The sequence below is a fragment of the Corvus brachyrhynchos genome, unplaced genomic scaffold, assembly GCF_000691975.1.
Source record: "Corvus brachyrhynchos isolate BGI_N302 unplaced genomic scaffold, ASM69197v1 scaffold34, whole genome shotgun sequence".
NCBI lineage: Eukaryota > Metazoa > Chordata > Aves > Passeriformes > Corvidae > Corvus > Corvus brachyrhynchos.
Window position 1 is genome coordinate 795,040 of NW_008238126.1, and position 26,698 is coordinate 821,737.

The following is a 26,698-nucleotide window of genomic DNA, read 5'->3' on the forward strand; positions in this document are numbered from 1 at the left end:
GTTTCACACCACAAAAGGCTCAGCAGTAGCAAGCCTGTCCTCCCTCCCTGAGGAGACACCGTGGCTGTGCCAAGCTGCATGCATGGGCTAGTCCTTGGGCACTGGAATCCCCGCTCAGTAATGGCTGGAGCTGGGGAGAGCACATTCAGCAGGGAGCCCTCGAGTCAATCAGCAATTCATGTAACTCACAAAAAACCAAGCAAGAAAGAATCTGAAGAAAAGTTTATAAGAAGATCAAGGTTTCAGAACTATTGAAAGGCACATTTCACCCATGTTGAACAACAGTTGAGTTCATGGACAAGTACAATGCTCAAAATTCATAGCAAAAAGACCACATAATGATGGTACATTGTGAAACATACATTCCTGACTTCAGTAAAACACTAAAGTGATTATTTTAAGTGTATCATGTACATAATAAGAGCAGCACAGGCAGATGCATCCAATTACTGTAATTTACAAGGCAGTAATTCGAGCCTCAAATACATTTCTCCTTATTGGAAGAAGGGGCTACGGATTAGGAGTGAAATGAGGGGCAGCGAATTGACAGGGAGCCAGGAAGCTGCTGGCTGTTATTTGGAAAATAACAGCCACCACCTGCTGCAAGCTGGGGGGATTTAACTTTGCTAATTCATTTCACTGTGCTGCACAGCACAAGGCTGGGCTGGATGGGTGCTCTCGGGGCAGGCACCCCGCAGAGCAGATGTGCACAGATGTTTCCTTGGCAGTGGGCAGAATAAAGTCCACCCACGCCTCCTCTCTCTCTGTTCAGTGCTGTGCTTCGTGCTAATTCCCTCCTTTCATCCAGCTCGGGTTAAGTTTCACGTTGCAATGATTAATAATTAATCAAATGCATTTGAAAATTAATTTGGCAATTCTATGACTGATTGGCATGCTAATCTCTTCTATGCAGCAGGCACGTTATGGGAATAACCTCGGATGTTCTGAGCTGCTGACTGAGGTGAATGCATGAGGGCATTTACTATCTCATGTGGAGAAAAATAAAACACTGAGTGGAAACAAAAGCATTCTCCGAGACCTCTTTGCAACTCAGAAAAGGTGTGATCTGCATTTTGCCTTGCCTTTATTAGGAATATATTCTGATATTACTGATATATACTGATATTACCATGTCCAATCAAAAACAAATGGACAAGAATAAGGCAAATCTGAAAAATGCCCCCACAGTTGATTTATTTCTGTTTAGCTGGTAGCAACTGCAGTAGATTTGATGCATTAATTATGGGACTAAAAAGAAAAATCACAAGGAGAATAACTTATGCTCTTTCCAGCTGTCCATGCCACTTTTCTCCAAATAACACTCATCTGGTAAAAGGGAAGGAGAGGGGATATGCAGCTTCCACTGGGCGTGTGGTCCCCACTAATTTCGAGCGACAAGTCCCTTTTTACAGGCAAAGAGCCCTGCAGCAGCCACAGAGGTGAGACACAGGGCGCAGCTCAGCAGGCACAGCAGCCCCGGCGCTGAGGGCAGGTTCCTCTCCCAGAAGGTGGTGGTGAATGGTCGGGCTGGGACATCCTGGGGGAGAGAGGAGATGGTAACTGCAGGGTCCCTCCTCACCACGTGAGCAGGGAGGTGGCAAACGTCCCCCACGAGGCTGGGGATGTCACAGGTTTTTCCCAAGGGCTAGATTGTGCAGGGAAGAAGAGTCATGGCTGTGAGAAGTATTTTCTGTCATCCTGAACAGCCACAGGACAGTGAAGATGGAGTTACTTGTGATTGGAAGGAGGTTATATTTGGCTTTAAACCATGGCTTGGGACTGGGCAGAATTAGGCTGCATTTTTCAGTCCCCCGGGCCCTGAGATCATTGTCCTTGGCTCTTAGCCATCCACCCTTCAGACATGGGTAATGATATTCCTTGGACAAGTCACAAAAATTAATACCATCAGCATGTGAGGTGACCAAAGCCTTGCCTGGGAGCAGGGTGCATAGGCATCACTGAAATAGGGACACGTGGGACTGAGGGGTGTGTGCCTGACTGGCTTACCTTTGAGTCTGGCTCTGGCACCCAAATTTCACTCTTGGAGATCTTCCCCATACTGTGCAGTACCTGGAAGGAAAAATTGTTTGTACCACATGAAAAAATTATAACCCACACTACTTCCAGTTTTGGAAACACAGAGGAAATCAGAGCAAGGTGACATTGATAAAAAGCGTAACTGTGAGTAGTTGAAAGTCTCTTGAACCAGAAAATTTTGAACCAGAAAATACAATGATTTCTACTAGAGCTTCTCTAAATATTTTTGGGGGGGGGGGATTTTTAATTATGTTTTTTTTTTTTGTTTTGTTTTGTTGGTTTTTTTTTCCTAAATAAAAGTAAAAATGCTTTTTCTCAAGGCAGTTTGAGAAATACCAAGGTGAGGTTACTGCCACACACTTGGGACACAAAACCTGTTAGGAGTGATGCTGCTGGGATATAGAAACAGGAAAGATGAAACCCTGAGGCTCTCACAGCACAGAATTATGCAGTCATCCCTCGCCTATTCAGGCAGTACAAAGCTCATCAAGGATTTTTCTTGAGAATAAACTGATTGTAACAATCATGGAGGTTCCAGGGGGCAAAAGAATGCCTCCAGAAGAGACAGCTAACTGTCTCTGTAACTACTGCTCACAGGCATGGAGAAAAGAGAAATTAGGTGACTTGAAACAAAGCAAGTAATAAGGATTATAAGGTGAATATGACATTGTGCCAAATGGAAGTAAAAGACTGATTTTCCCTAAGTAACAACTCTGTGGCTTTGCCATGCAGCAGTTGTAACTGTAATGTGCACCCTTTAATGCTTTTTTCCCCTCCCCCTAGATTGTTGTAAAGGGATTTCACTGTCACTGGGAGCCCAGCCCAATGTGTGTCCCTCTGAGGAGATTTAGACATTATCAGAGCTGCACATTACAAATTCATAAAGCTCAGCTAACAGGACTGTCTTGTAAAAGGAGAAGCAGAAGGGATAGATCAAACACAATAACAATGTTCAGATTTCCAGATTGCTGCACAGGAAATAGCTGTGAGCATTTGAAATGACTTAGAGTAGTTTTAAAACACGCAGTGATTAATCTGTCAGAAATTGAGGTAGTATATCTACAAGCAGCATCAGGTTGGGGGTTTTTTCCTCTAGACATGCAGTACGTGGCATAAGCTTTATTTTAAGTCTCCAGTGCAGTAATATTCTGATTTGGTTGAGATTCTTGGCTTCACTTTATTCAATAACAAACTAAGTAAGTTTAAAAAAATAAAAATACTTTGGTTCCTGCTGTTTTATGGGATCCCTCCCTGGCAATTCTAGGAGCCTTTGCACAAAATCAGACCCTCCAAGCTGTACTTAATCCTTTCTAGCCTTTTGATAGAGATGTTGAAAGCAGAGCAACGGTCTGTACCTCTCTGGCTGCTCTCTCTCCCGCCTGCACGGCCCCCTCCATGTATCCGCTCCACTGGGTTGCTGTCTCCGTGCCAGCAAAGTAGATTCTGTCAACAGGGTGGCGAATGATCCTTCAAAACAAGTGGAGAATGTCAGATGACAAGTGACAGGAAGGCAATGATCCTTCTAAAAGCAATTTATGGCTTTGATGGAGCGCGTGGCTTCAGTTCTCCAGAATCCCCGCAGACCTGGGCTGAGGTGCCATAAGCTGTCCCTGCAGGACCACCTGCTTGCTTCTGTACACAAAACTCAACATCAGAGAGAGAGAAAAATCTAAGGCATAAATCAGTGTTCCCAGCTTCCATGCAAAGTAATACAGGCCTTATTTTAGTGCTGGGATAAGGGATAATCCTAACAGCCTCCAGCAATGCCGTGCAGCTGATAGATTTATGTCTTCTGCAGGGCAGCTTTGCTGTTATCCTTCCATTAAGTGGAATGTGAATGACATTTTTGCAGTGATGGATCACTAATATCAGCTTCTATTTGGAGGCTGGACTTGCCTGGCTGCTGAAGGCCTGGCATTCAGGGAGCTGCATTCACCCTGTAGGGTCATAAATCCATTCCCTCAGCCCTGCAGTCCTGCACAAGCATCCCAGCCAACCCAGCTGTAGGTAATGAGCTCCCTCTCCCCCTGGGAATGTGCCTGGTGTAATGGCTCCCACTTAATCCCCCATTAGGTTTTCCCAGTCTGCCTGACAGCAGCTTCCCTGGGCCATATACCTCACCCATCACTGCCCAAGTGTTTGGATAAATGACAAGAGAAGAGACTGTGCATGGGATGACCCCTCCCCACATGATCTTGGCTCAGACAGGGTGTAACCCCATGCTGGACATGTTGAAGAACTCCTGGGCATCTCCTGAACCTGATGCTCCACCTACACAGTCTTCCTCTGTCCAAGATGTGTGTTCTCAAGGGCTTGGGTGTCTCTAGAGGGATCCATTGCAAATACTGCATAGCACAAACAATCGTAAATAGTCCAGTGGGGAAAAGTTTTGTCGCTTTAGCAGGTCCCTTTGTGACTGTGTTTTGTTTCCTTGAAAGCCACAAGAGAAACTCTGCTCTTAATAAAGTAAATAGCAAGATCCTTGTTAGCCAGGGAGTAGGAGAGTGGAATGAGGGTTGAGGCTCCCCCAGTATTCAATATATGCCACAGGTGTGTTACATCAGGTATACAGGCATTGTATGTGAGCTAAGAAATGTGAATTAGAAAGCAAAGCTTTCTCTGTTTTACCTTCCATAGGAATGCATTATGCCTGGTGGGAAGTAGGCTGTGTAGCAGCCCCCTGAATATTGCTCCATGGTCCAGTTCTTCTCTTCATAATGCACAGGCTGTGAGTATCAACAGAGAAAACAGAGTAAAACACTGGCAGAGAAATTGGAAATAAACAACAGATTTCTTTTGAAAAGGGGGAAAATACAGGCTAAGAATACCTGACAAAGGAGTGCCACGTCATCTGGCTAATGCTATCCATCTGCACAAAACAAATTTTTGTGCTTTTACAGAAACACCAGCCCCCCACGGGGACACAACAGGACAAATTAAAACATGCACTGCCTTCTCTTTTCTTGTGCAGGGTGAGACTGGCAGTTCTTTTCTTCCTGTACTCGATGCTGCCCTCCCCTTGGGAGTACAGATTGTATGGCACAACATGCAATTTTAGGTACACATTTTAGGTGCCAGGAACTTCGGCTTCATCACCCAGAACAAAGGAGCAACATTATTGTACAACAGAGGCAAAACCAGGCATTAATTCCTTACTTGTAAAGCCTCTTTCATCCCCAGTGCCTTGGCATATGCCTCACAGATCTTCTTTTTCCTGTATGAAAATAAAATCAGAGTCAGAAAAAAAAAGGGGGGGAAACCTCTCCGCTCTAATTCTTCTTATAAAAAACCCAACAAATTTATTGCAACACACTGGAAAGAAAGTTGGGTTAGGATTTGTTTTTAAGTCTGATTTCAAGTTCTTATCGTAACATACATATTTCAAATGCTGATGCCTGAAAGTTACATCTAAAATGGACCCAGGGAATGAGAAATGAAGGTTGATTTTGGCAATGAGCTCTAAAAAAACAAATCTTTGTACAGCTATTTTAGGATGCAGAGCCAATTCATTCTCATGTTCACTGGTGTAAGACCAGAAGAAAAGCAATACAAATCAATTAAATCCCTACAGATTTACTATAGCTGGGAATAAAATATGAGCTGAAGAATGCTGCTCACATTCCTAAGCAGAGCTCCTCTTGCACATTACTAAGATTCACATTTAGAAAGTACTGTTTGTTGATTTCACTGACTAACAGGGAAACCACACTTTTGTCAACACTGAAGTTTAAAAACTTTATCAGCCAGTCTGAATGTGAAGGGGACCCAAAAGGAGACGTGTCAGCACTCCCTGTATCCCTGGGTTAAAGCATCATTCAGTGGGGATGTCGTCTGGGAACATCTCTAGAAAAATCATTTCCGTTCACACAGAGACCCAGAGCTGGTAAATCATAGCATGGAAGAGTGGGCAGGACTCAGAAATGTAGAAATATCCATAGCTGGATGAATATTAGCATTAGTGTCTTGGCTTGTTTATGCTAAATCTCAATTTCTGCCTCAATTTCCAGTGTTGGTAGTTGCACTGAGCATATTGTGCATATTCACACACATATTCACACATATTCCTGTGGGGAAGCATCCCAGAGAAACAACTTGCTTCTGAATGTTTACAGCTTCTGAACTCTTACCTCTCTTCCTGGCTGAGATGGGCCAGTTTGACAGCCTTTCTGGTAAGGATGAAACTGAAAAGAAAAATAAGGCTTATGAACATCACCCCAGCTGATTCGCAAGCTCTTGCTCGAAATGACTCTAAAAAGGGATTGGCAAAACACCTTACTGGTATGTAATGGGCTTGATGTTTGTAATCATACCTCAACATTTAATAATTACAGGTCACACAGGTGAAAAAGCCTGTGCAGGGTAACCTGCAGAGTTAAATGAAAGGGAGGGTGTGTATTCCCAGAGGGCACCTATCAAGGTCTGATCCAAAAGGACTGAGAGACCCTGAGCTTTCTTGAGCTTTTGTAGTCTAGCAGGCAGCTGCCTGTGTCACTTGGTGTTAGTAGGTGACGGCAGCCTGCTGCTCTGACAGGCACTGCACAGTGTCATGGATCCCTCCTGCAAGAACTGGGATTAGTATTTATTCATCTTGAAGGAAACAGATTTGGCAATTAGTCCATCTGACCCTAGTGGAGATACCCAGGGGATGAAGTATATTCCTGCACTCTTTCAGAAAGTCACATAAATCCACAAGGAGAAAGAAAGCAGGAAGCTGTTTGCCATATGGGGTTTGGAGCAGGCTTGCTGCTCTCGGGCCATGGAAGCTTTTAAGTCTTGAACATGCCCACAAACATGTACAGTTCAGTAGAAGTGGTGAGCTTTTCCTGCCAGACAGTTAAGGAGTAGTTGTCTGACATTTATACAGGCCTTTTTTTGGCAGCATCACCTCAGATTATGGTGGAAACGTCTGTAAAGGTTGATTGTTCATTTGGTTTCAGCTATTTTAAAAGTCAGTCAGTGCTGTCATGTATTTTACCACCTGTTTTTCCAAACTATAACATTTTTACTTGTCAGTTTCTACAGAATCTTGATTTTTTTCACTGCACAGCTGCTTCTCTGCTCCACCAGCTGATGTTCCTTGTCCTGCCTCAGCTCAGTGGTGAGAGGAGACAAATGAGGATTTCTTGGACAATTGCATTGTCATTTTGGCCCAGGCACTAAACATAAAAGCCCAACATAAGCCAAATACAGGCTCAAACAGATAGGTAAGACAGGGATTTCTTTCTGAATCTACTCCACGGCAAAAAAAGACATGAAATGAGTGCTTAAAATAAACTACAGCTGAATTCAAGGAACTCCTTCCCAACCACATCCTTTGTATTAGGCTGTTTGTAGCAGAACCTTCACCAGAAAGTTTATATGGACTAGAGGGGCACAAGAGGCTTGGCAGAAGTGCAGACTGTGGAAGTGGAAAACACTGATTTAATCTGGTCATTTCCCCTCTCCCTCCTCCTCCCACTAACTCTTACAAGAAGAAATACCCATCTGTGAGTGTGGGCTGGAAGCTCTTACCCCATAATGGCAGGGAAAGTTCCATCAGGTTTTGTGTCATCTATGGTTATTCCAATTGGAGACTCTTCATCCTCAATGATGAAGGAACCACAGTAACCTAAAGGGAAAAGAACCCCAAGATGATTGTCAGAGAAACTTGTTGGTGATCACTGTTGCTGATAGCAACGAGCAAGGAAAGTTATCCATAAAAGGAATTGTACAGTAATTCCTTTGTTACCAATAACACCTACATGTCTGAAGTGTCTCTGCAACAGTTTCTCTACTCTCTTCTCTCTGACTCTGGGAAATTGTGTACACAGACTTATAAAAATCTTTAAAATTCCATTGTTACTTAACAACGAATTTCTGTGGATTGCTGCAAGTCTCTTTGGCTTTCTGTTTCGGGGACAATAAACATTAAAAATAAATTGATCTAGTCAGAAGTATGGTGATTCATTCCATGACTAACTTTGACCAAAGCAAAACCCAGTGTAAATACATCTGGTCACTGCAGGCTCAAATTTACACTATTTTGATTTTGCTGGTGGTAAGATTGTTAGGAATGGTGTTCTGTAACAGTAATGCAGCAGAAGCATGGCCTGTCTAATCTAGGATCACGTCAGGACATGTTTCAGATGAACATGCAAAAAATCTCATCTAGAGAACAATGTATACACCTGATTGTATTCCTGTCTAATCTCTGTGGCCAGTTTATGCCCTGAAACATGCAAAAATTATATTACTTTGATTAAGAAATACTCTTGCCACTCTCAGTACCGGTACAAAGGAAGTGGAACTAATCTGTTCATACAAATAGTTCTGAATATGGTATCATAAAGCTGAGAAAAACATAACATTGCAGCATGGAAAAAATATCTTGAGCTAAACAAAAACTGAACCTACTTTTCCCAGTCCTCTGAGATACCAAGTCTGCAGAACAGAAGATTAAAACCAGGGAAAGGTCTTGCATATACCTTGAGCTTTGCTGTAAATTCTCTTTGGCTGACCTAACTGTCCCTGGCAGGAGAAGAAGGGAGCTGATGCTGCAGGGAAGCTGATGCTTCTGTTCTCTGCAGGTTTTCCCATGCTTGCTCTCTTGGTTGTCCCACCTCAGCTAACAGCAATGAGATTCAGGATCCTGTTTGGGTCTGGACTCATCTTTGGGATAAGGCATGCACTCAAGCTTGGAGAAAAAGTTCTCCTTTCTAAGGAGCTTTACTTTTCACTTTTCTGTGTGTTTGATTTTGGGGTTTTACCCATTTAACCCCCCCTTGGATTTATTCCTTGATTGTTAGACAGCAGAGCTTCAAAATTTGCTCAGAGTTCCCAAGTCCTCCACATCCTCCACCTACCCTTCCTCCTCCAGAAGGCTTCCCTGTAGTACATCATGCATTTTATGACACTCCCCATAGGCAAACGCTGAATCAATTGGTTTCTCTTTGGTGGCAGCTCTGGTTTGTAATGAATCTTTGTTGTCAGGATTGGAGGGATGGCACTGATCACATACTTGCCCTGAAATGTAGAACAAAGTCAGCACAAGGCGCTGCCTCTCAGTGAGCTCGTTCCACAGGACACATTTGAAAGACACTCTTTGTAGCTGTTAACAGCTTTCCCACACCTGACCCTGCTAGCTGGCTTTCCCACACATATATTTCCAGGTGACCAAAGTAATTCTGCCATTTCAGAAAAAAGGAGATGGAAAAAACAGAGCATAGTTGAAACTTGGCTGGAGACAGGTAGGGAAATGGGACATGAGAGATCTTATGGCCTAGGTAAAACTGCCTTTTATCATCCCCAGGAAAATATCACCCATATTTATCCCGATTAAAAGATGCTAAAAAAATCCCATTTGTGCATATTCACAGGACGTTACTTCAGGACAAGGAATACTAATGGTGATTTCAGCTTTCCTGAATGTGTTCCATCCCTCTCACAGGGTCTGGGTCTGACTGGAGCAGTGCAGGACTCTATAGGATGACACTATATCACAACACAGCTGCTCTCAGGTGCTTTCAGGCTGGTGGGGCTGCTGCTGTCCCATGGGTACCACTGTGGGTAAACATGTGCTGATAGAGCATTTCACAGCACAGAGGCAAAATCTTACTAAGGGTGTTTGAAATGTCTTTTTTTTGTTTTTTGTGCTGCAAACCACAAACTTAGACACGAACAGGAAGGTTACTTTTCCTTCCTTTGAAATGGTCTCAATGCAGAACTAAAATGTAAAAATTTATAAAGACATAAAAATTATGGCAGAGAAGTCAGAGTAATGACAGAAACCAAGTAGCAGAACACCAAGAAGAGAGCCAGTCATAAATAAATCTGTAAAGCAGGCTTCATGGAGTGTCAGCATAGTCCAAGAAATAGACACACACAAATGGGTACTTCCTGATTACATCTGGCTAAGAGCTACAGCAGATGTATTCCCCCACTAAATGCATATTCTACTCTTATTCTGATCGAGTTACCTCATATATCTCATGGTTTAGAGTCTCCACAAGGACATTATCACCTGTCTGATCGATACTGATCACAGGTCTCTCCAGTTTAACTCTGCCTTTGAGGCGTTCCATTATTTTCTCCGATATCTGACCAGAACCCCCTTTAAACTTCCTCTCCTAAAACAACAAAGAGAAAAGAAACACAAACAAAAAGTCAACAGCATTAATCACAATGATATTGAATATGACTTCTGCTCACCATCATGAAATTCCAGGCCAAATCTTCAAGTCCTAAGGGTGCATAAAGACACCCAGACTTTCAGAAGAGTGAGGGCATAAACCTGAGCCTCAGTGGGGATTACTGACTAAACCACTTTTACAGTGCCTTCCCTAATGACGTGGCTTAAAGACTCTTTAAGCCTAGAGAACATGCACATATAATGCAGGCATTCTAGCAAAAATAAACATATCACTTCATTCAAAACAGGTTTTGAGTATTTTACACACCAAAACCCTCAAGTGTGACAAAGAAACCAACTGCAGAGTGAAAAACTGCACCAGCCCAGAAGCAAGACAGATCTTTAACTGGGTCTGGTCCCAAGGTAATGAGTTTTCTCTGTCCCTGGGAAGACACAAAGACAGTGCTGTCTGGAAAAAAGCACAATCTGTGACACACATTTCCCTGTAATGTCCATGCAGAGGGGCAGGGGAAGCACTAAAACCTCTTTTATCTACCAGCCACCAGCGTGGTATCAAGCAGCTCACTTTCACGTGTAAGATGCTGGTACTGGCAAGGAGGAAAGGATCCACAAAGTTTCATGCTGAAAGACTGAAATGGCTGCCCAAGGAGGTTTTATAAGACTTGTCAGGGCCACAAAGCCAGAAACCCTTAGTGCTTTTGCTCAACTTATATTGATTGGGGTGAAGGAAGAGGGAAGCATGATAGGAACAAAGACAGCTTTTCCCATCCAGCTACCAAGAAAAGCAAGTGCTCTTCCCAGGCTAGCTTTCCCTTCTCCACATGTTTTGTTTAGCTCTGAGTATCTTGGGTTTAATTTTATTTTTAATTCTTGCTGCAACATCTAGCAGTTGTTGATGTGGGACAGTAAACATGACTGAGGGGCTCCTGAGGAGGAAGGCTCTTAGTCAGGTCTGTCTCCTACCTCAGGACAGCATCAGCACACATCCTTCCTGACATACAGTTGTCTATTCTTACCCCAGTGGACAGATGTTGATGGAAACTGTTGCCATGTGAGCTGACTCAAGAAGGAAGGACCTTTTGCTATTTACTTCCAACTCTTGTCATTAGAGGCTTCAACACCAAAAAAACACCCATATTTCACTCTGAAGTGCACTTGTTCTGAACTCTTGCAAACATTCAAATGTGCCAAGTAACCCATAGAAAATAAATTGGCAAAAAAGCAACAGAACTGCAACAACAGTACTGTGCTGAAGTGAATGCAGAAACCCCCCCAAATGTTTAAATAGACCCAATTTATCCCACAGCTTAGCCAATAAAATCCTTCATTAAATAGGGTTAGTTGAGAGGGCTGTATCACCCCGGGAGAACATGTCTCTCTCTGGTGCCACATGCTCTTATCTTTTCATTAATTGCAGGGTTTTGATGGGTACAACACTCCACTTGCTCCTTATAATTTCAAGAGAGAAGGAAGAAAATGAGACATTTTGTACCTGGCCCCCATTGGTGATAGAGAAAATCCTGGATGTGCCCCCACACTGCCTCACATACCACAGGAACCAGAGAGCAGAAACTTCGTGAGGCTCAGATGTGACATTGACGTTCACAAAGACCGTGGCGAAGTCTCTAACAGCTCTGCATGAGACACAGGAGCAGAAAGAGACAGTGAGAAAATATGACTTCCTGACTGCTTTCAGGATTTTATTTGTCTTACTAAACAAGGACTGCTTTCCCAAAGTCAGAAAAGTCAAGGTGATTTATATCTGTTTAATTTTTCAGTCTGTAGTGCGAGTGTTCAAATGGTTTCTACCAGCACCTCCTTCCCTCCCAAAGCATTTACCCATTTAGTTTGAAATCCCACTGATTTCACCTCAGTTAAAGAGTTTCCCAGCTGCTACTCCTTTCATCAGAATAAATATTTTTCTCAGCAGAAGAACATTTTTGGTAATCTGTTAGTGAAACTTTTCTGCATTTCTCCTCTATGGGGAGCTCATTGAGCACATCAGTTCCAAGGTCTGATGGGTCCTGAGGGACTGAAGTAGCCATGCAGCCAAAACATTCCCCACCTCTCACGTAACACTGCTGCACTGATCTTTTGTGAAATTGAGAATCAGACTTGGTAAATAACCCAGAGAAACCAAATTGGCAATCATTGTCATAAAAATAAGGAAAGGGTCACCTGTCTACCACAGTAAGTCCTCTGAACATGAACAGAGAAACAGCAGCAGGAACTGAAGATCTCGATATTCACATTTCTTTAATTTGTGGCTACAAATTGCTAAGGAAATTGAGATTATTTTCAAAGAAGGTAAAAGGACTTTGACTTGGATGAAGCTCCATGAAACAACATGATTTTATAATCCTCTGCTAAAGGAAGGAACTTTGCAAGTTATCTGGGCTAAAATATGTAACATAAACTTTTATAACCTCATTTCCCTAAGTATGAAGTCCATTCATCCCTATTTCATTAGCCAGGATACGAAAACAGCCTGCACACAAGAACTCCGTGACAATCCTGAGAGCACCAAGACACTAAACAGCTGCAGCAGGTTCAGGCCTGAGAAATGTGAAAAAAGTCTCCAGGATCAGTAGATGCTGACCTGTGACACAGGACAAACCAACCTTCTTTTGTAATCTTGGCCTCAGTCATACAGAAAACCCTGTGGAAGAGCTTGTCTGTTTAAGCACTGTTTTTTAACTGTGTGTAGAAAAATGTGGCTTGGCTTGAAGATCTAAAATGGGTTTTTACTGAGTTTTTGAATGCGTTTCAGCTGAGAACATCCATTAAAACTGGATGTTTTACTGACAACACCATTGGCAGTAGAAGCTGCCTTGCAGAGAAGTCTGTTAAAGGAGGGATCACTATAAACCCAGTCCTGCTTATACTCCCACCAGCTCCATGACTAAGAGAAGCAGTAAAAGTAGAAGAGGAAGAATCAGTGCACTTGCAACAGTAGTCCAAAGTAACTGAGTTTGCAGGCAAAAGGCTCATAAAGCTAATTGCAAAGGAAACTCCAATGCCACAGAGAGCTCGAGCAAGTCCAAATGGCTGTACAGCAGATCCCATGGAGCTGGAGCAAGACCTAAGTCATAAAAACGAATTTAAAATGAAAAGTTTTGGTCAGAAAGCCGCAGACACAGCACTAAACTGCACTCAGAATGAAAGGGCAAACAGAGCACAGCCATACAAATAAAAGACACTGAATAGGAGGGAGGAGAGTGTTAGAGAACAGCACAGGGGCTGGCACAGCAAGCGGGGACATGAGTGCTCATACAATCACACTTCTCTTTGCCTTATAAGGAGAAATGACTGAAAAGAGAAAGGAAGGAAACAGAATTTCCAGTGGTCATCACCTCAATGTATTGAACATTGCTCCTTTTTTTATTTGTACAGTGTGGTCCCTCACAGAGAACACACTGGTCATTTTATAGACCTTCAGCCCTCTTCCTACCAACTATTGTTGATGCTCTGTTGGATCTGCCACTCATAAACAAGGAGGACCTGTGGGATGATGCAAAGGTGAAGGGCAGCCTAGGCTGCAGTGGCCATGAGACTGTGGAGTTTAAGATCCTGAGAGGAGTAAGGCAAACAGCAGAATTGCAGCCCTGGAATCTGGAAGGGCAGATTACATCCTCCTCGAGGGCCTGACTGCCAGTGTCTCCTAGGAAACTATCCTGCAGGGCAAAGAGTTGGCTGGAGTGCAATGGTTTGAAGTGAAAGGATGGTGGGAAGAGCCCACACCACCACTGCTGTGTGCAGGGACCTGCTGAAGCAAACCCCAGGCTCCCCCAGCACCTTTGATGCCACCTGCCAGCTAACCAAACCCCATCTCGAACACCTCCTGATCTCTCAGCACCTGTACTCAGCTGTACCCCAGAATCTGCCAAAAAGCCACTATAATTCCACAGCTGGAATTTCAAAGCAGATAAAGATTTACGTACTTGGTCCAGCAAATCTTATTTATCAGCTCTTTCATGGTCATTTTGTCCCATTCTTCAGCATGTGGAGCATCCCATGGTGCATCAACAGGAATCTGGAGATAGAGGTGAAATACTCAATAAATGATTCAATACTTCACCATTGCCTGGTCATAGCTAGTTACTAGCACAGACTTAATTGATATGTTGGCCAGGAGTTATTTTGTCTGCTGCACATGGATATAAATTTGGAACAAATTCACTAAATGGAATAGTTTCCATTCACACATCTCGGCATGAATTGTACCATGACCACTAAATCTGTCTATGTCTGACCAATGAACTATATCCTTGTGTTGGGACTCATCTGGCTTTTAGTTGTCCAGAAGTGATTGCAATTTAGTTGTCTTGGTGTCCTCTAAAAGTTGAGGGGAAAGTTCTTTTTTCAGTCAGTTCCAAGATGGGTATCCAAAGGTACCCATGTCTCTCTGCTAATTGCAGAGTGAAAAAAAAGTCTAGATACCACTGAAATATTTTTAGGCAGTTAAATTCTTAATAACAATTTTTTGCATGTAAGTAACATGTGGAGGACACTACCAAATCCCTAAATCTTTAAAAAATGTACTATTTGGAAAAAAAAAAAAGTGTAGCATCATACACAAATTTGATTCTGCAAAACTGCATGAAACCAATAAAATTTGCAGGAGTACAGTGAGTTATGCTTGAAGGTTCTGGTAAGGTAAAGCCCTTGGTTTGTTGCTAGATTATATGGCAACTGATGAACATTTGAAAGACAGTATAATGCTCCAGGGGCTGCAGCTGTACTGCTTATATTCTGAATTAAAAAAAAAAAGTTACTTTGAAGTCAAACTGGAGCTCAGCTTAGGCAGCTACAAAAAAAGGAATCATCTTTACTCAAAATGCTGTCACAAGGGAAGGGAAAAAAACTCCTTCTAATCCCCTAGCTCATGGAATGGTTTTCCCTGTCATGAGAAAATATATATACACTGAGTTCAACCTCACTTTTTTCAGATATCTTAGACACCTCCAGACCTTTTTGTCTTCTCTCACAGAATCATAAAATAGTTTGGGTGGGAAGGGACCTTTAAAAGTCATCTAGTCCACCCTCCTTCAGTGAGGAGGACCTTTTACTTCTGACAGTTCCTGGGCAATATAGGAATCTTTCCTGATGAATGCTTCCTTTCTGTTTTGTTTTGCTGTTGAGGGGTTTTTTTTGTATTAAAGAAGGAATAAAAAACCCTGCCAGAAACAAAACAAAACAAAACCAAACCTGATTTATTCATGGTGACATGAGCATTGTAGGAAACACAGAATTTTCACAGCCTACCTCTTTTCCCATCTTGTCCATGGTTCTCCAGAAGTTATTGTAATCCAGATAAACCAAGGGATTCCATGTTGAAGGGCAAATTCCTGTGAAATTTCGTGACTTTCCCTGAAATGCACATAAAAACAAAAGCAACTGAAATACAACCCAGCATATCTTCACTACTCAAGAACACAAAATTCTCAGTCATCACATGGCTGGCCTTTTGCCACAAAAGACCTGGCTGGGTTTTAGGTGTTTTCTTTTTTTTTTCCTGCATATGCATGCAAGCAATGAAATGCATGTAGCTAAGCAGGAGGGATAAAAACAGCTGGACTGACATTAAAAGGGACAATAACAACTTTTTATATTTATTATTCTGACAGGATGGGGAAAGGTACATTTGTTCTGAGCAGGTTGTCAAATTCTGGGCTAAGGAGACCGAAGCCATGGCCAAAGAGGTAATATTTCTTGTTCCTAAGCATCCTCCATTATTACATTTAAATGAATCTACTATTTGCCTGTCTGCTGAAATGTGCATCCTGAAGTTGGCATGGGTCTATAATTGCATGCATTTCAAACTATTTAAGCACCTTTATGGTACATCTCACTTTATTATTCCATGGAAGAAACCTAGCCTATAAAAAAATCTGAAAAGGAAGTTTTTGGCTGCAGGAAGAAAAATACTGTACACTTGCAAAAATGGTGTCAGTACTTACAACGTGTATGACACTGAGCTGCAGCAGTGGCTGCAGCTGTTATTATCTGAAACTGACTGTTTCAGATAATCCTGTGATATAATGATAAGAGAAACAATCTGGCAGCAGCTGCTTCTTTGTGATAACTTTAATCTGAAAGAGGACCGGATGAGCAGGTAAAATTTTCTCTTACTAAATTGCTTTGAACCTTCCCCCATGTAAGCCAGTGGTGAATTTCTCATCAGACCTCTCTGTTGTTTGCCCTTCCAGATGTGTCAGAAGTTTGTGTGAGGATGCAGGGAACACACTGACCATGACAGATAGGAGCTGGGGTGCTAAAGCTTTTCAGTGCCATGGACCCTGTGCCAGCCCATCACACCTGGCAGGTGGGAGCCACAGACCAAAAGAGAGGCTGAAGTGCTTCAAATACAGGAGATGGGGACCCAGAGACAGAGGACACAAACCAGGAGCCAAACACACCCTTCTCACACTTCATGAGAGAGAATTTACTGATCTTTCCCACTGGTATTTGTGTATTTGTTTGTAAACACATATGGGTTTTTGATATTCTGCAGAACATTTTTCTCTGCAAAGATCATAACAAAGATAAAAGGTGCAAGATGAAACTCAGAGATCATAGTGAGCTTTCACACTTGGCAAAAGCAGTAAAATACTGAAATTCCTACGCTTTGGTCAACACTTGTCCGCCCCAGGACAGGTACAGTAGGGGAGGCAAATGTATGTGGTGGGTAAGGGACCACAGCAACTTGGCTGACACTGCGTGGTCCTCACTCCTCAGAGCAGGGCTCCAGGGGTGCCCCAGCTCTGACATCCATCAGGTCACTCTGTGCTGTTCCTCCTCACCATCTTCAGTGAGGGCAGCAGCAAAGCCACTCTCCTGTTCCATCCAGACCCAATAATTTCTCCTCTGGGCCAAGCAAAGCATCAGGTTGTGATCTCAGCCTTAGTTCAGCTTGAGATCCACATGTTTAAGGTTTTCGGGGGTTTTTTTAAATTTCCAGTAAATGTTGTGCTTTCAAGTCACCAGGAGGTGGTTGGTTACCTCTGGATTTCTGGGTATGTAATCTCAGTCTTGTGTACCACATACTTCTTTCTCTTTTATCCCCATTTTGTTCTTTTCCAGAGAGTTACACTAAAGGAGGGTGGTGGGTGCTCCAGCTTTCTCCAGGTGCACACGTGCATGCAAAACATTTCTGCCATGGCAAGAGCAGAATAAATGCTCCTGTGAACTACCAGCAGGGGAATCCTCCAAATGACACTGGCTCTTCCTTTCCCTTGAGGACAAATTCTCACTGGCAGGCCAGAGCACTGTGTTCAGCCACAGAAAAGAAGGCCAAACAATGCATGCAAAGAGATATACTGCATACTGCAGCTTTTACTGTCGTAAACTGATGCTGCATCAAACTGGGAAATACTGATACCAAGCAGTAACATACTACTAATCATTTTATTCTTATTGCACAACATTTTGCTTTTCTAAAAGATCATCAAACACTGCTTCTCAAAATTCATATATTGCTAGGCTTTTCATTCTGGTTAGGAACACAGGTGCCATCCACATTCCTTCCTTGACGTGCTTTAACAGCAATAATTCTGCCCTGCAGCAGAGATGAGGTGCAATGCTGTCAGACCACCCAAATCCAGGTGAGGAGAAGTTATTACTGTAGTTCTGTCAGGAAATACTGCAAGGGGGCAAAGGGAAAAGATAAGCCTGTGTCCAATCAGGAGTGGCAGCAAAAAGTTCCCAGTTTTTCACTGTTCAGTGACACCTCTTTTCAAAAGTCTTTTTGATAAGTGACTGTGCTTGTACAGAGTGATGTAACTTGCAAAGAGCTCTCCTATCCTTAGCTTACTTAGCTTAAAACATCTTTGGTCAATGGCATAGCCCAGAGAGATCAATGAGAAAATGTATTTTATCCCCTGAGAACTATGAAATGCCAACTGATAATTTAAAAAGCCTAAAGTTGTGTTACTTATTGCTCTCTTCTGCATGCAAAAAACCCCAGAACTTCAGTAAGACTGGAGTCCAGTGGCAGGAAAAGCTGCAAAAAGACAGCAGTGCCAACAGACCTGGAAGAGGCTAAGACTGAATTCAGAGAGACTGAAATGGTTCACAGACACAGTGACCCCTTGTGTGGCAGGGCTGTACCTATCTGACATGAGGTCAGAGGAAAGCCCAACTCCAGCAAATTCCAGGAAAGAAATTCCCATTTCCCACCAGGGAGAGTGAGCCCAACAGCCTGAGACACATCAGTTCTCCAGCTTTCTCTCTGGCACAAGTATCTCCACGGCAGGGAGTAAATCTAGCTCGAGTGAGCTGGGGCTGGGTGAGTTATTAATTTGGTTTTAATATTGTCTCCCTGCTAGGCAGAGGAGTTCTGGCTGCATGTTTCACAGAGGAGCTCACTGCAAACAGGCAAGGTCTTGCAATATTCCATTTTTAAACAAGTTTATAGTGTTCTGGACACATTCTTTTCAGAACTACTGTTTTCTTAACTGAAAGGCAAATAACCTACTGGCTTTGTTCCCATGCTAACACAGGGCTGCTTGACTGACCCACAGAGTTTATCCAACCCTTTTTCTCATTTCCTAGTGTGTAAAGTGGTTTCCTGCAGACCTCAGATCTGAGTTCTGCTGCCTGCTTGCACTAGTTACCCCACACCAATCCAAAGAAAACAAGATCCTCAAGCACCATCCTTCAGTGGTTAGAAAGAAGGCAGTGAGAAACGAGCTCTGCAAGGTCCCTTCCCTGCTCAGGGCTATGCCAAAACTACAGGAATTAACCTCAAGCCGTGACACCACCCCAAGTTTCACATTGTGCCAGAGGAGAAAATGATTTTGCCAGTCTTGAGAAAGGCAAGTCTGTCTCCTGCCTGCTGTGCCAGGGACAGGGCACACATCAGGAAGCACAGGGGGAGCATCCCCCATGCCCCAGAGCAGGGGTTGTTATTGCCTGGGGCTGTGCACAGCACACACAGAGCAGCAGCTCCCCGTGGTGTGATTCCTCGGGTGAGTGTCCTTCCCTGATCACCACCTCCTCCAGCAGGTCTAGCCCTGGGAGCACTGCAGTGCCTGGGACTGTCTGACTCCTGTGTCTGAACAAGTTTATTGTGATGTGCAGTCTTAGTCACAGACCCACCTGCTGCACCCTGAGCTCTTCATCTTAAGGCAGGATGGAGGAAAGAAAAGACTAGATGGCAAATGTAAAGCATTGTATAGAAATGCTCATATTTTGTCAAGTGTTCCCTCGCTCTGAAAATCGTAATTCCTTATTAAGTAATATTATATATCCTGGGGCTGTGTGCTGCTGCCAGATATTGGAGGAGTACAGTTATGTGAGAAGGCTAATACCACACCAAGGCCCAAAGCCTTTACTTTCTAGGGTCTTCTATTAAAAGGGTGAAAACAGCACAGAGCTTCATGGACCTCTGTAAAAACAAAAAGCTGTCTGCCAGCTCAGGGAAGGGAGAACTCCAGCACATCTGCCCTTTCTCAGTTCGAAAGCATTCTTACTGAACTATGGGACAGTAGCCACAGAGAAATTTAGCTGGAAAGAAAGTCTGGGGCTCATAATAAACACTACAGTTTCAAGTTACAGATTTACAAGGACAGGATGCCAAAAAAATTCCTGATTGACACCAAAGGAGTCCATGTTACCATGCTAACTGATGGGAGAGAACAAACAAACAAAAAAAAAAAAGATAAACAATGGTTACATATTTGGATTCTCAAATAAACTGTAACTACAAAGGAAACCTGCACCAATGAAGCAACTTGGTTATCAAAGCTTGCAGTACATGGAATTTTTCCACATGCATATGGGAAAAATTCCTGTCAGAGAAAAGAAGCTCATTAAATCCCTCTGGGGATTTTCACTTTCCCTTGGCTGCATCCGCTGCTCGGATAAACCATTTTCCCACTTTCTCCTAACTCAATCAAAGCAGTATCCTGGAAATCTTCAGAAAAAGCCAAACTGAACCGATTGTTATGGCAAACAAAAGACCAAAAATCTCGTAATCCAAGGGTGCTGGATATTACATACAGAGTAGTACTGTCACAAACACATCTAAAGCTGTGCTTAGTCACTGCTCAAAACACTTCCTCTCACCTCTGACAAAACCACACAACATTGCAGACTTTGGAGAAAGCTCTTGGGAGGAGACCTTCCCGTCTGGCCCTGGCTACACATTCCTGGACAGCCACCAGCTGACAGCAACAACAGCTGAGACACAAGGGGAGAAGTTTTAGTCAGACCATTCAAACCTGAAAGGCAGCAGCTGGCCCATGGCTGATGGTGTTTTAGCCCAAGAAGCTGAAAACATCCATCTTTCAGATTAATATTTAATTTTTGGTGGATATGATCCTTTAATACCAAATAATGTCTTTGCTAACATTTTCTGTCATTTAGGAAATACCACAAGTGCTTGTGTTCCTGGAGCATCTTTAATGAATACGAGGGGTGCATCTACAGCTGGGAGAGCACAAACCCCTACTTGCACCTCACCCTCCAGCCTGGGAACAGTGTGCAGCAGGCAGGTAAAAGAGAGGCAGGTAAAAGAGCCCTGCACACTGACCAGCCCGGCCAACAGCCAGGACTGCACAGATGGAGTTCAATAAGCTTCCTCTAGAAGTGGGGTGTAAGAGAGGGTTCAACAACACATCCCTAAATCAAAAGGTACGGTGACTGCACAATGTCTCAAGGGAAAAGAAAGGGGAAGTACAAAACCTTAGGGGAAAAAAAAGGAAGAAAAAGCTATAATTCAAAGAGTGGGAAGAGAATGTGGGAGAATTGAGACCTACATGAAGAAAAGCATCATTATTATTCATCCAGTGCTTTAATCTGGGAGACCTTAAAGCCCCTTTGCTGTCACCCTGCTCCAACAACTACAGCTCCCTTGGGACCCTGATTAGCTCAGCAGGACCACGATGACAAACCCAGAACTGATCCACAGCCTGTGATCCAGCTGAATAGCTCATAATGCTGCCTCCTGCTTAGAAACATGCTTCCACTTCAAAGAAAACTTCCAAAATTACATGGTCATTAGCAGGGACGTGCATAATGCAACGTGGGACAATAAACAGCTGCAGCTTTGGTGTCAAAATGGATTAAGGGCTCAAAGTAATGTAACCCATTAGAGCCTTTTATTTAACATAAAGAAGATAAGTGCCTTTTAGGATGCTGAGAGATTCATGCCTGAGCTTAAATTAGAGTGGGACAAACATTCTGCTGGTACAAACCAGCCCATCCCTCTTGCTGTAGAATAACATCAGTTTTGCATGAGGAGGTGACAAATAACTTTTTTAGTATTATGGAGTGGCTGTGCAATTATTTAAGATGTGCCTATTTTATGAGCATGGCATCAATTTGCCCAATAAGGGGTGCTTGCAGAACCAGATGGTAAAACTCTGCAGTGTGAACACATCGCTCTAATTCTTAGGAGAAAAAGTGGGAAGGTAATAGAAATGAAACCAATTAAGGATCCATCACATAGGCTGGCTTGCCTTCATCAAGTATGTCAACTCTGACTCATACTGAGTATGAGGCTTCAAGTCTGGTTCTACCAGAGTCTGTTAAGTACCAGAACTAAAGAATATTATAGAAAAAAAAAGAAAAAAAATTAAATAAATGGAAGTGATGGTCTTTGCAAAGTAAAATAGTTTGAATTATGGATACAGACAGTCACATCTCATACCTATGAATCTTAGCCCTTTCTTTGTCCTTCTCCCTGCTGGTCTCACCCTGCACTGGTTTTGGCAGTAGTAGGACCTGTGCAAAAAAATGAGTGGGCTAAAGATCTGGGACAAGGGCTGGAAATCTGCTCTGAAGACAGTTTCACTTTAGCCACACCAGTACCTGCTCAAGAGTGGCCACCTGGACTCCTGCTGCCCCACATCTCAGAGGTGAAACTTTTGGTGACTCTTGGGAAGGGCTTGTGTGTCACCATTAGCTAGAGAGGGCACCTCAGAGTCCCAGATTAAAAGATTAACTTCCAGACATCCATTTGGAAGTAAGATAAATCCTACACTACAGGACAGGGAGAGATCTCATGTGAATCTAGTTACACAGGGCAAATATATTATCCTACTCTCAGGCTAGTTCCGTGACACTGTTGTCCAGTATCATTAGTCAATACTATCCATCAATACTATTACTTTGTAAATTTAAATTTGGCTTTTATTTCAGAACAAGTACTTCCTGAATTTGAGGCAAAACTTCTTTGGAGGGTATGTTCAAAGACAATGTGCCAAATGCATCCCAAATTTTTTAGCTGCTGTCAGTTACACTTTCTGAACACTTAGAAAGGAAGTAAGAACCATTTGTCCCACTCCCGGTGAGTTAAAACAGAATAACAACACTTCAAGCAGGTGCTTTCTGGATTACTAAGGATGAGTTTTAAATGAAACCCTCTTGATGACTGTCAGTAATTTCCAAATTTCAGTGCTACCTTTGGGTACCTCAGCATGGAAAGGCAATACTTACCCCCTTATGATGGAACATATGGCCCTCGACATGCACTTTATAGGTCTCCACACCCAGCTCTTTTGCCAGTCGGAGAATCCGGTTTTGGGTAGGTCCCACATATGATCCACCAACATCTACATAATTCACTTTATCGTTCTGTCAAAGAGAATGCAGGAATCAGAAGCTGTGCAGGAAGCTCCTCAGAACAAACATCTAGAAGCAGAAAGAATTATTCCATACTGCATGTCTATGGAATGTATGTGTATGATATTCAGGAGGAATTTGTTAATGGAAAAGGTTGTCAAGCATTGGAATGGGCTGCCCAGGGAGGTGGTGGATTCACCACCCCTGGAGATGTTCAAGAAATTCACATTACTTTTCTTGTCATTGCAAAACATTTCTGCAGCTGAAACCATCTCCAGCACCCAGGCTTGTTTGCTCTCCTAGATACCTGCTCAGACTTAATGCTGCAGGCGCTGAGCACTGCACTGCACTGCAGTTTACCAGGAGATTAATCTCCTTTCCAGCACTGCACTCCTTGGCTCCAGCCTGCTGCTCTCTGGGCAGTGACCCCCAGCCACGCCTGCCATGCAAGGTGCTCAATGCACCCCTCAGACCAGCACCACACTCACTTGGGAGGTGGGAAGGAAGCAGAAGGCCTCAGGGATGCACACTATTACAGCAGGCTGATGTCCCAAGACAGTAACTCTTTTTAACACTGTTTATAGTGAGTATTTTAAGCCTGGCATTCTCAGTGTCACAGAAGGATGGTGTTTATGCTCCATGTTTCACACACAATGATTTCTGCTGGAACACCACAGTTTATCTCTGGCTCTCCAGCAATGGCACCTGACTTAATTTACACCTCCCTCACTTCCAGGGTGGGAAGCAGAGGTAATGTCTGGGCTACATTACCCTGTGCCACAAGTGACTCTTCATTTCTTTCATTTTTTTTCTAATGGCAATCGAGATGCAGCTCATTTTTAGAAGCAGGAGTGTTATTTCAGATAATTTCAAGACATTTTAAAACATATGTCTGAGCCATAATCATGTCTGGTCCTGCTCAGGCTGCTTCTTACAGGGCTCTAAGTTATCATGCCTGTTACAGTATGCAAAGGGAGATGGGAAAGAGAGGGGAAATGCTCTGACACTCATGGTCCCAGATGATGGTTTTCAACACACTGTTGAATTACTGAAGTTTAGGTAGACAATATTCATTTTTCCCTCATCTACCAAGCCAGTCATTGCACCTTAGAAGGCTGTCAGGTTGGCCAAGCATGAATTCCTCTTGGTGAACTCATGCTGACTGATGACTTTTGGATTAGTTGTTCTGTCAGCTTCTGAGGGACTGAGTTGAAGCTGTAGTTGCCTGGCTCAAAACAATAGGAGTGACATTTGTCACATCCTAGACCAGCACAAGTGAGAGTCCACATCTCATGAAGCACTTACCCTGATGGTGAATGTCCTTCCTCCAACTCTGTCCCGGGCCTCAAGGACCACCACGCTGACCCCAGCCTCAGACAGCAATTTGGCAGCTGACAAACCTACCAAAAAAAGAGAAAGTGAGTTAAAGCGAGTGGCAGCATCAGCCAGATTAATGGTTAAAAACTGAACCAAAGCTTCAAGGCCAGAGATTTCAATAGACTGTTCTCAAAAATCCCTGAGAGAAGTTAGGAATTTTTCATGGTATCTCCCCACAGAAATCATGTGGCTGCTGCTTAGTTGCATGGCAGAACCACTCACAGCATTCACAGACTGAAGTTTCCTCCTTGGGCTGCATTTTGGCCTTTTAAAACTGGAAAAACCTCTATTATTAAGAGACAGACACACATCTTACTCTTCATTTGTGCAGCCTGTGGAAAGGCAGCACCCAGCTTAGGGGACTTGCAGCACTACAGTGACATCAATAATGTCACACATCAAACTCTCTGCTCCACTGCTGTCCCTTGTCCTCATCCACATGCAGAAGGAAAGTCTGCCTCACTGTCAGGATTCATTTTCAGCAAGGGAGTCTGACCATGACAATCAAACAGGCTGTATGTAGATACTTTATAAAAGGAATTATGGTCTCAGCAAAAATCATCTAATTATGGGACTTTGCGATGGAGCCACCAGAGACAACTGAAAATTCAATAGGACAGAAGACCTCTTTGCTCTTGACAGATGCGAGCTGAAATTGTAAAAAGCAATCATGAGTTGGTGAAATCAGATTATCCCACTGCCCTGCAGGCCAATTTGGCACTGAAGCATTGTTTCTTTGGAGTTGTTTCCCCTCCTTAAGTACACGAAAGGCAGCCTTATTGATCAGAACTTCCAAGATACCCCGCAGGCAGCGGTAACAACATTACCCTCCTGTTTATTACACTACCCTGAAATGTGATTAAAATCAACTGTTTGTGAGCCTACAAACAAAGCATGTCTGAAAAGACCAGGGGAGAGGAATCATTCTGGGAAGAGTTAAATGTACTCCTTTACTCTAAGGACAATACAGAATTGACCATAAACTTCTGTGCTACAACCTTTTAATGGGGAAGTGGAACACCATTTACTGCTCACTTGAGCTGAGGAAGTTCAAATGTCTTACACAGGCAAAAATTATATATATAATTTTCACAGTCATTAAAAATAACTTTACATCCTTGCACCATATTCTTAAGATTGCTGCTGGAGCAGAAGTATACTTAGTTCTTCCATCTATTTAATAGTCTAATTTTTTTAATTGCAAGCCATTTTTCAGTGGAGTGGATGTCTTATAAATTGATCTAATTTATTTCAGTGATAATTTTTTCCTCCATGAAACCCGAGAAACAATTTTTTTCTAGCTAATTCTTTAATCCATTAAGTGATGGTGTTCTCTTCCTCCCCAACATAAACACAGAAGACACAAATCTATGATGCTGAAAAGACAAACTGCAATATTTTCTTACAAATACGCAATTTTTTCTATGCAGAAAAATGAGATTTCAAAATATACAGCAGATTTTGTCGCAAAATAGTGGATATCCTACATGCATAAAATAAAAGACTGAATTCTTTATTCTGTATAAATACCACTGGACACTCAGGCATGAGTGGGTAATTCTTTTGTAAGAAGGTTTACTGTAGATATACATGCCTTGAAAAAATTGAACATGGAGCCACAAAAAGTAAAGCCTAGGCATGAAAAAAAATTAAATGCAAATCTTTGGTGCCTAAGACCATAATTTCATGCTGAATACAACAGCTCTATTACCACCACAGTTACAGGAAGTTATAGGAAGAATAATGGTTTCGTTGGACTGAGTTGGAAGTTAAGCCTACTACTGGATTATAGCTTAATTATGGGATATATCCCAATAAAGAAGGGATGCTAAGAGATGAAGAACGTGTTGTAATGTGGCCGAGGTTCTCTAACCTGTTTGCCTGTTAAACTGTACTTGTACTGCAGAATTACAGGTTAAGTTTCATTATTGTTGACCCAAGGGTCACCTTAGTCACTGGTCCAAAAAAGGAAAAAGGCTTTGGGGTTTCACAGACTGGGAGAGAGCAAGAAATACACTGGGACAGCAATGGCTTACTGGGAACCGGGAGAGGGCATGACTCACAAGTAAAACCAATATAAAACATGTTGATTTAAGATTATTACTACACATTTATTTGCTTAAAGCATGGAAACTATTTTCTTTCAAAACAGAGGACTAGGAACAACACCCACACAGAGCATCTCTGTGCAGCTGCCTGCTGGACCCACCTCTTTAGCTCCATCCTGGTGAGACTGAAGTGCACCAGGTCCAGGTGCTTCCACAGGTTTGGCTGAAGCACCCCACAGGTCATGAAGCCTCATTTATACACAATTAACCTCTAGACTGACTGCATATTTACCTTTCATCTTCTCCATAACTTGAATTTTCAAGACTTTTGTTGCTGTTCCAGTATTGTGGTACTGGACACCAGAAAGTGACGATTTGATTGATGGGATGAGAATGACAGAGGAAGGAATGAGACCTTCTCCTTTCCTGCTCTTTGCCTCATCCCTGCCTGCTCAGCTCCCCTCAGGCTGCATGGAGGGGAGCTGTTCTGTTCCTCTCACTTCCTCTACAACATCTCCATCCCAGAGGACCTCATGAACTT

General features: G+C 42.9%; 1 protein-coding gene across 1 annotated transcript; it reads right to left on the minus strand.

The window, feature by feature from the left end:
* Window positions 1–205: 205 nt before the first annotated feature.
* On the minus strand, window positions 206–26,411 carry LOC103615015 (amine oxidase [flavin-containing] A). The gene is made up of 15 exons (XM_008633015.2): window positions 26,319–26,411; window positions 24,038–24,232; window positions 22,607–22,744; window positions 15,431–15,535; window positions 14,107–14,198; window positions 11,658–11,799; window positions 9,993–10,142; window positions 8,880–9,039; window positions 7,549–7,645; window positions 6,165–6,218; window positions 5,194–5,251; window positions 4,666–4,763; window positions 3,393–3,504; window positions 2,008–2,070; window positions 206–1,537 (listed from the first exon to the last, which is right to left on the minus strand). Exons 1-15 carry the CDS (start codon window positions 26,409–26,411, stop codon window positions 1,382–1,384), a joined length of 1,713 nt encoding a protein of 570 aa, XP_008631237.2. The 3' UTR covers window positions 206–1,381.
* Window positions 26,412–26,698: the final 287 nt, after the last annotated feature.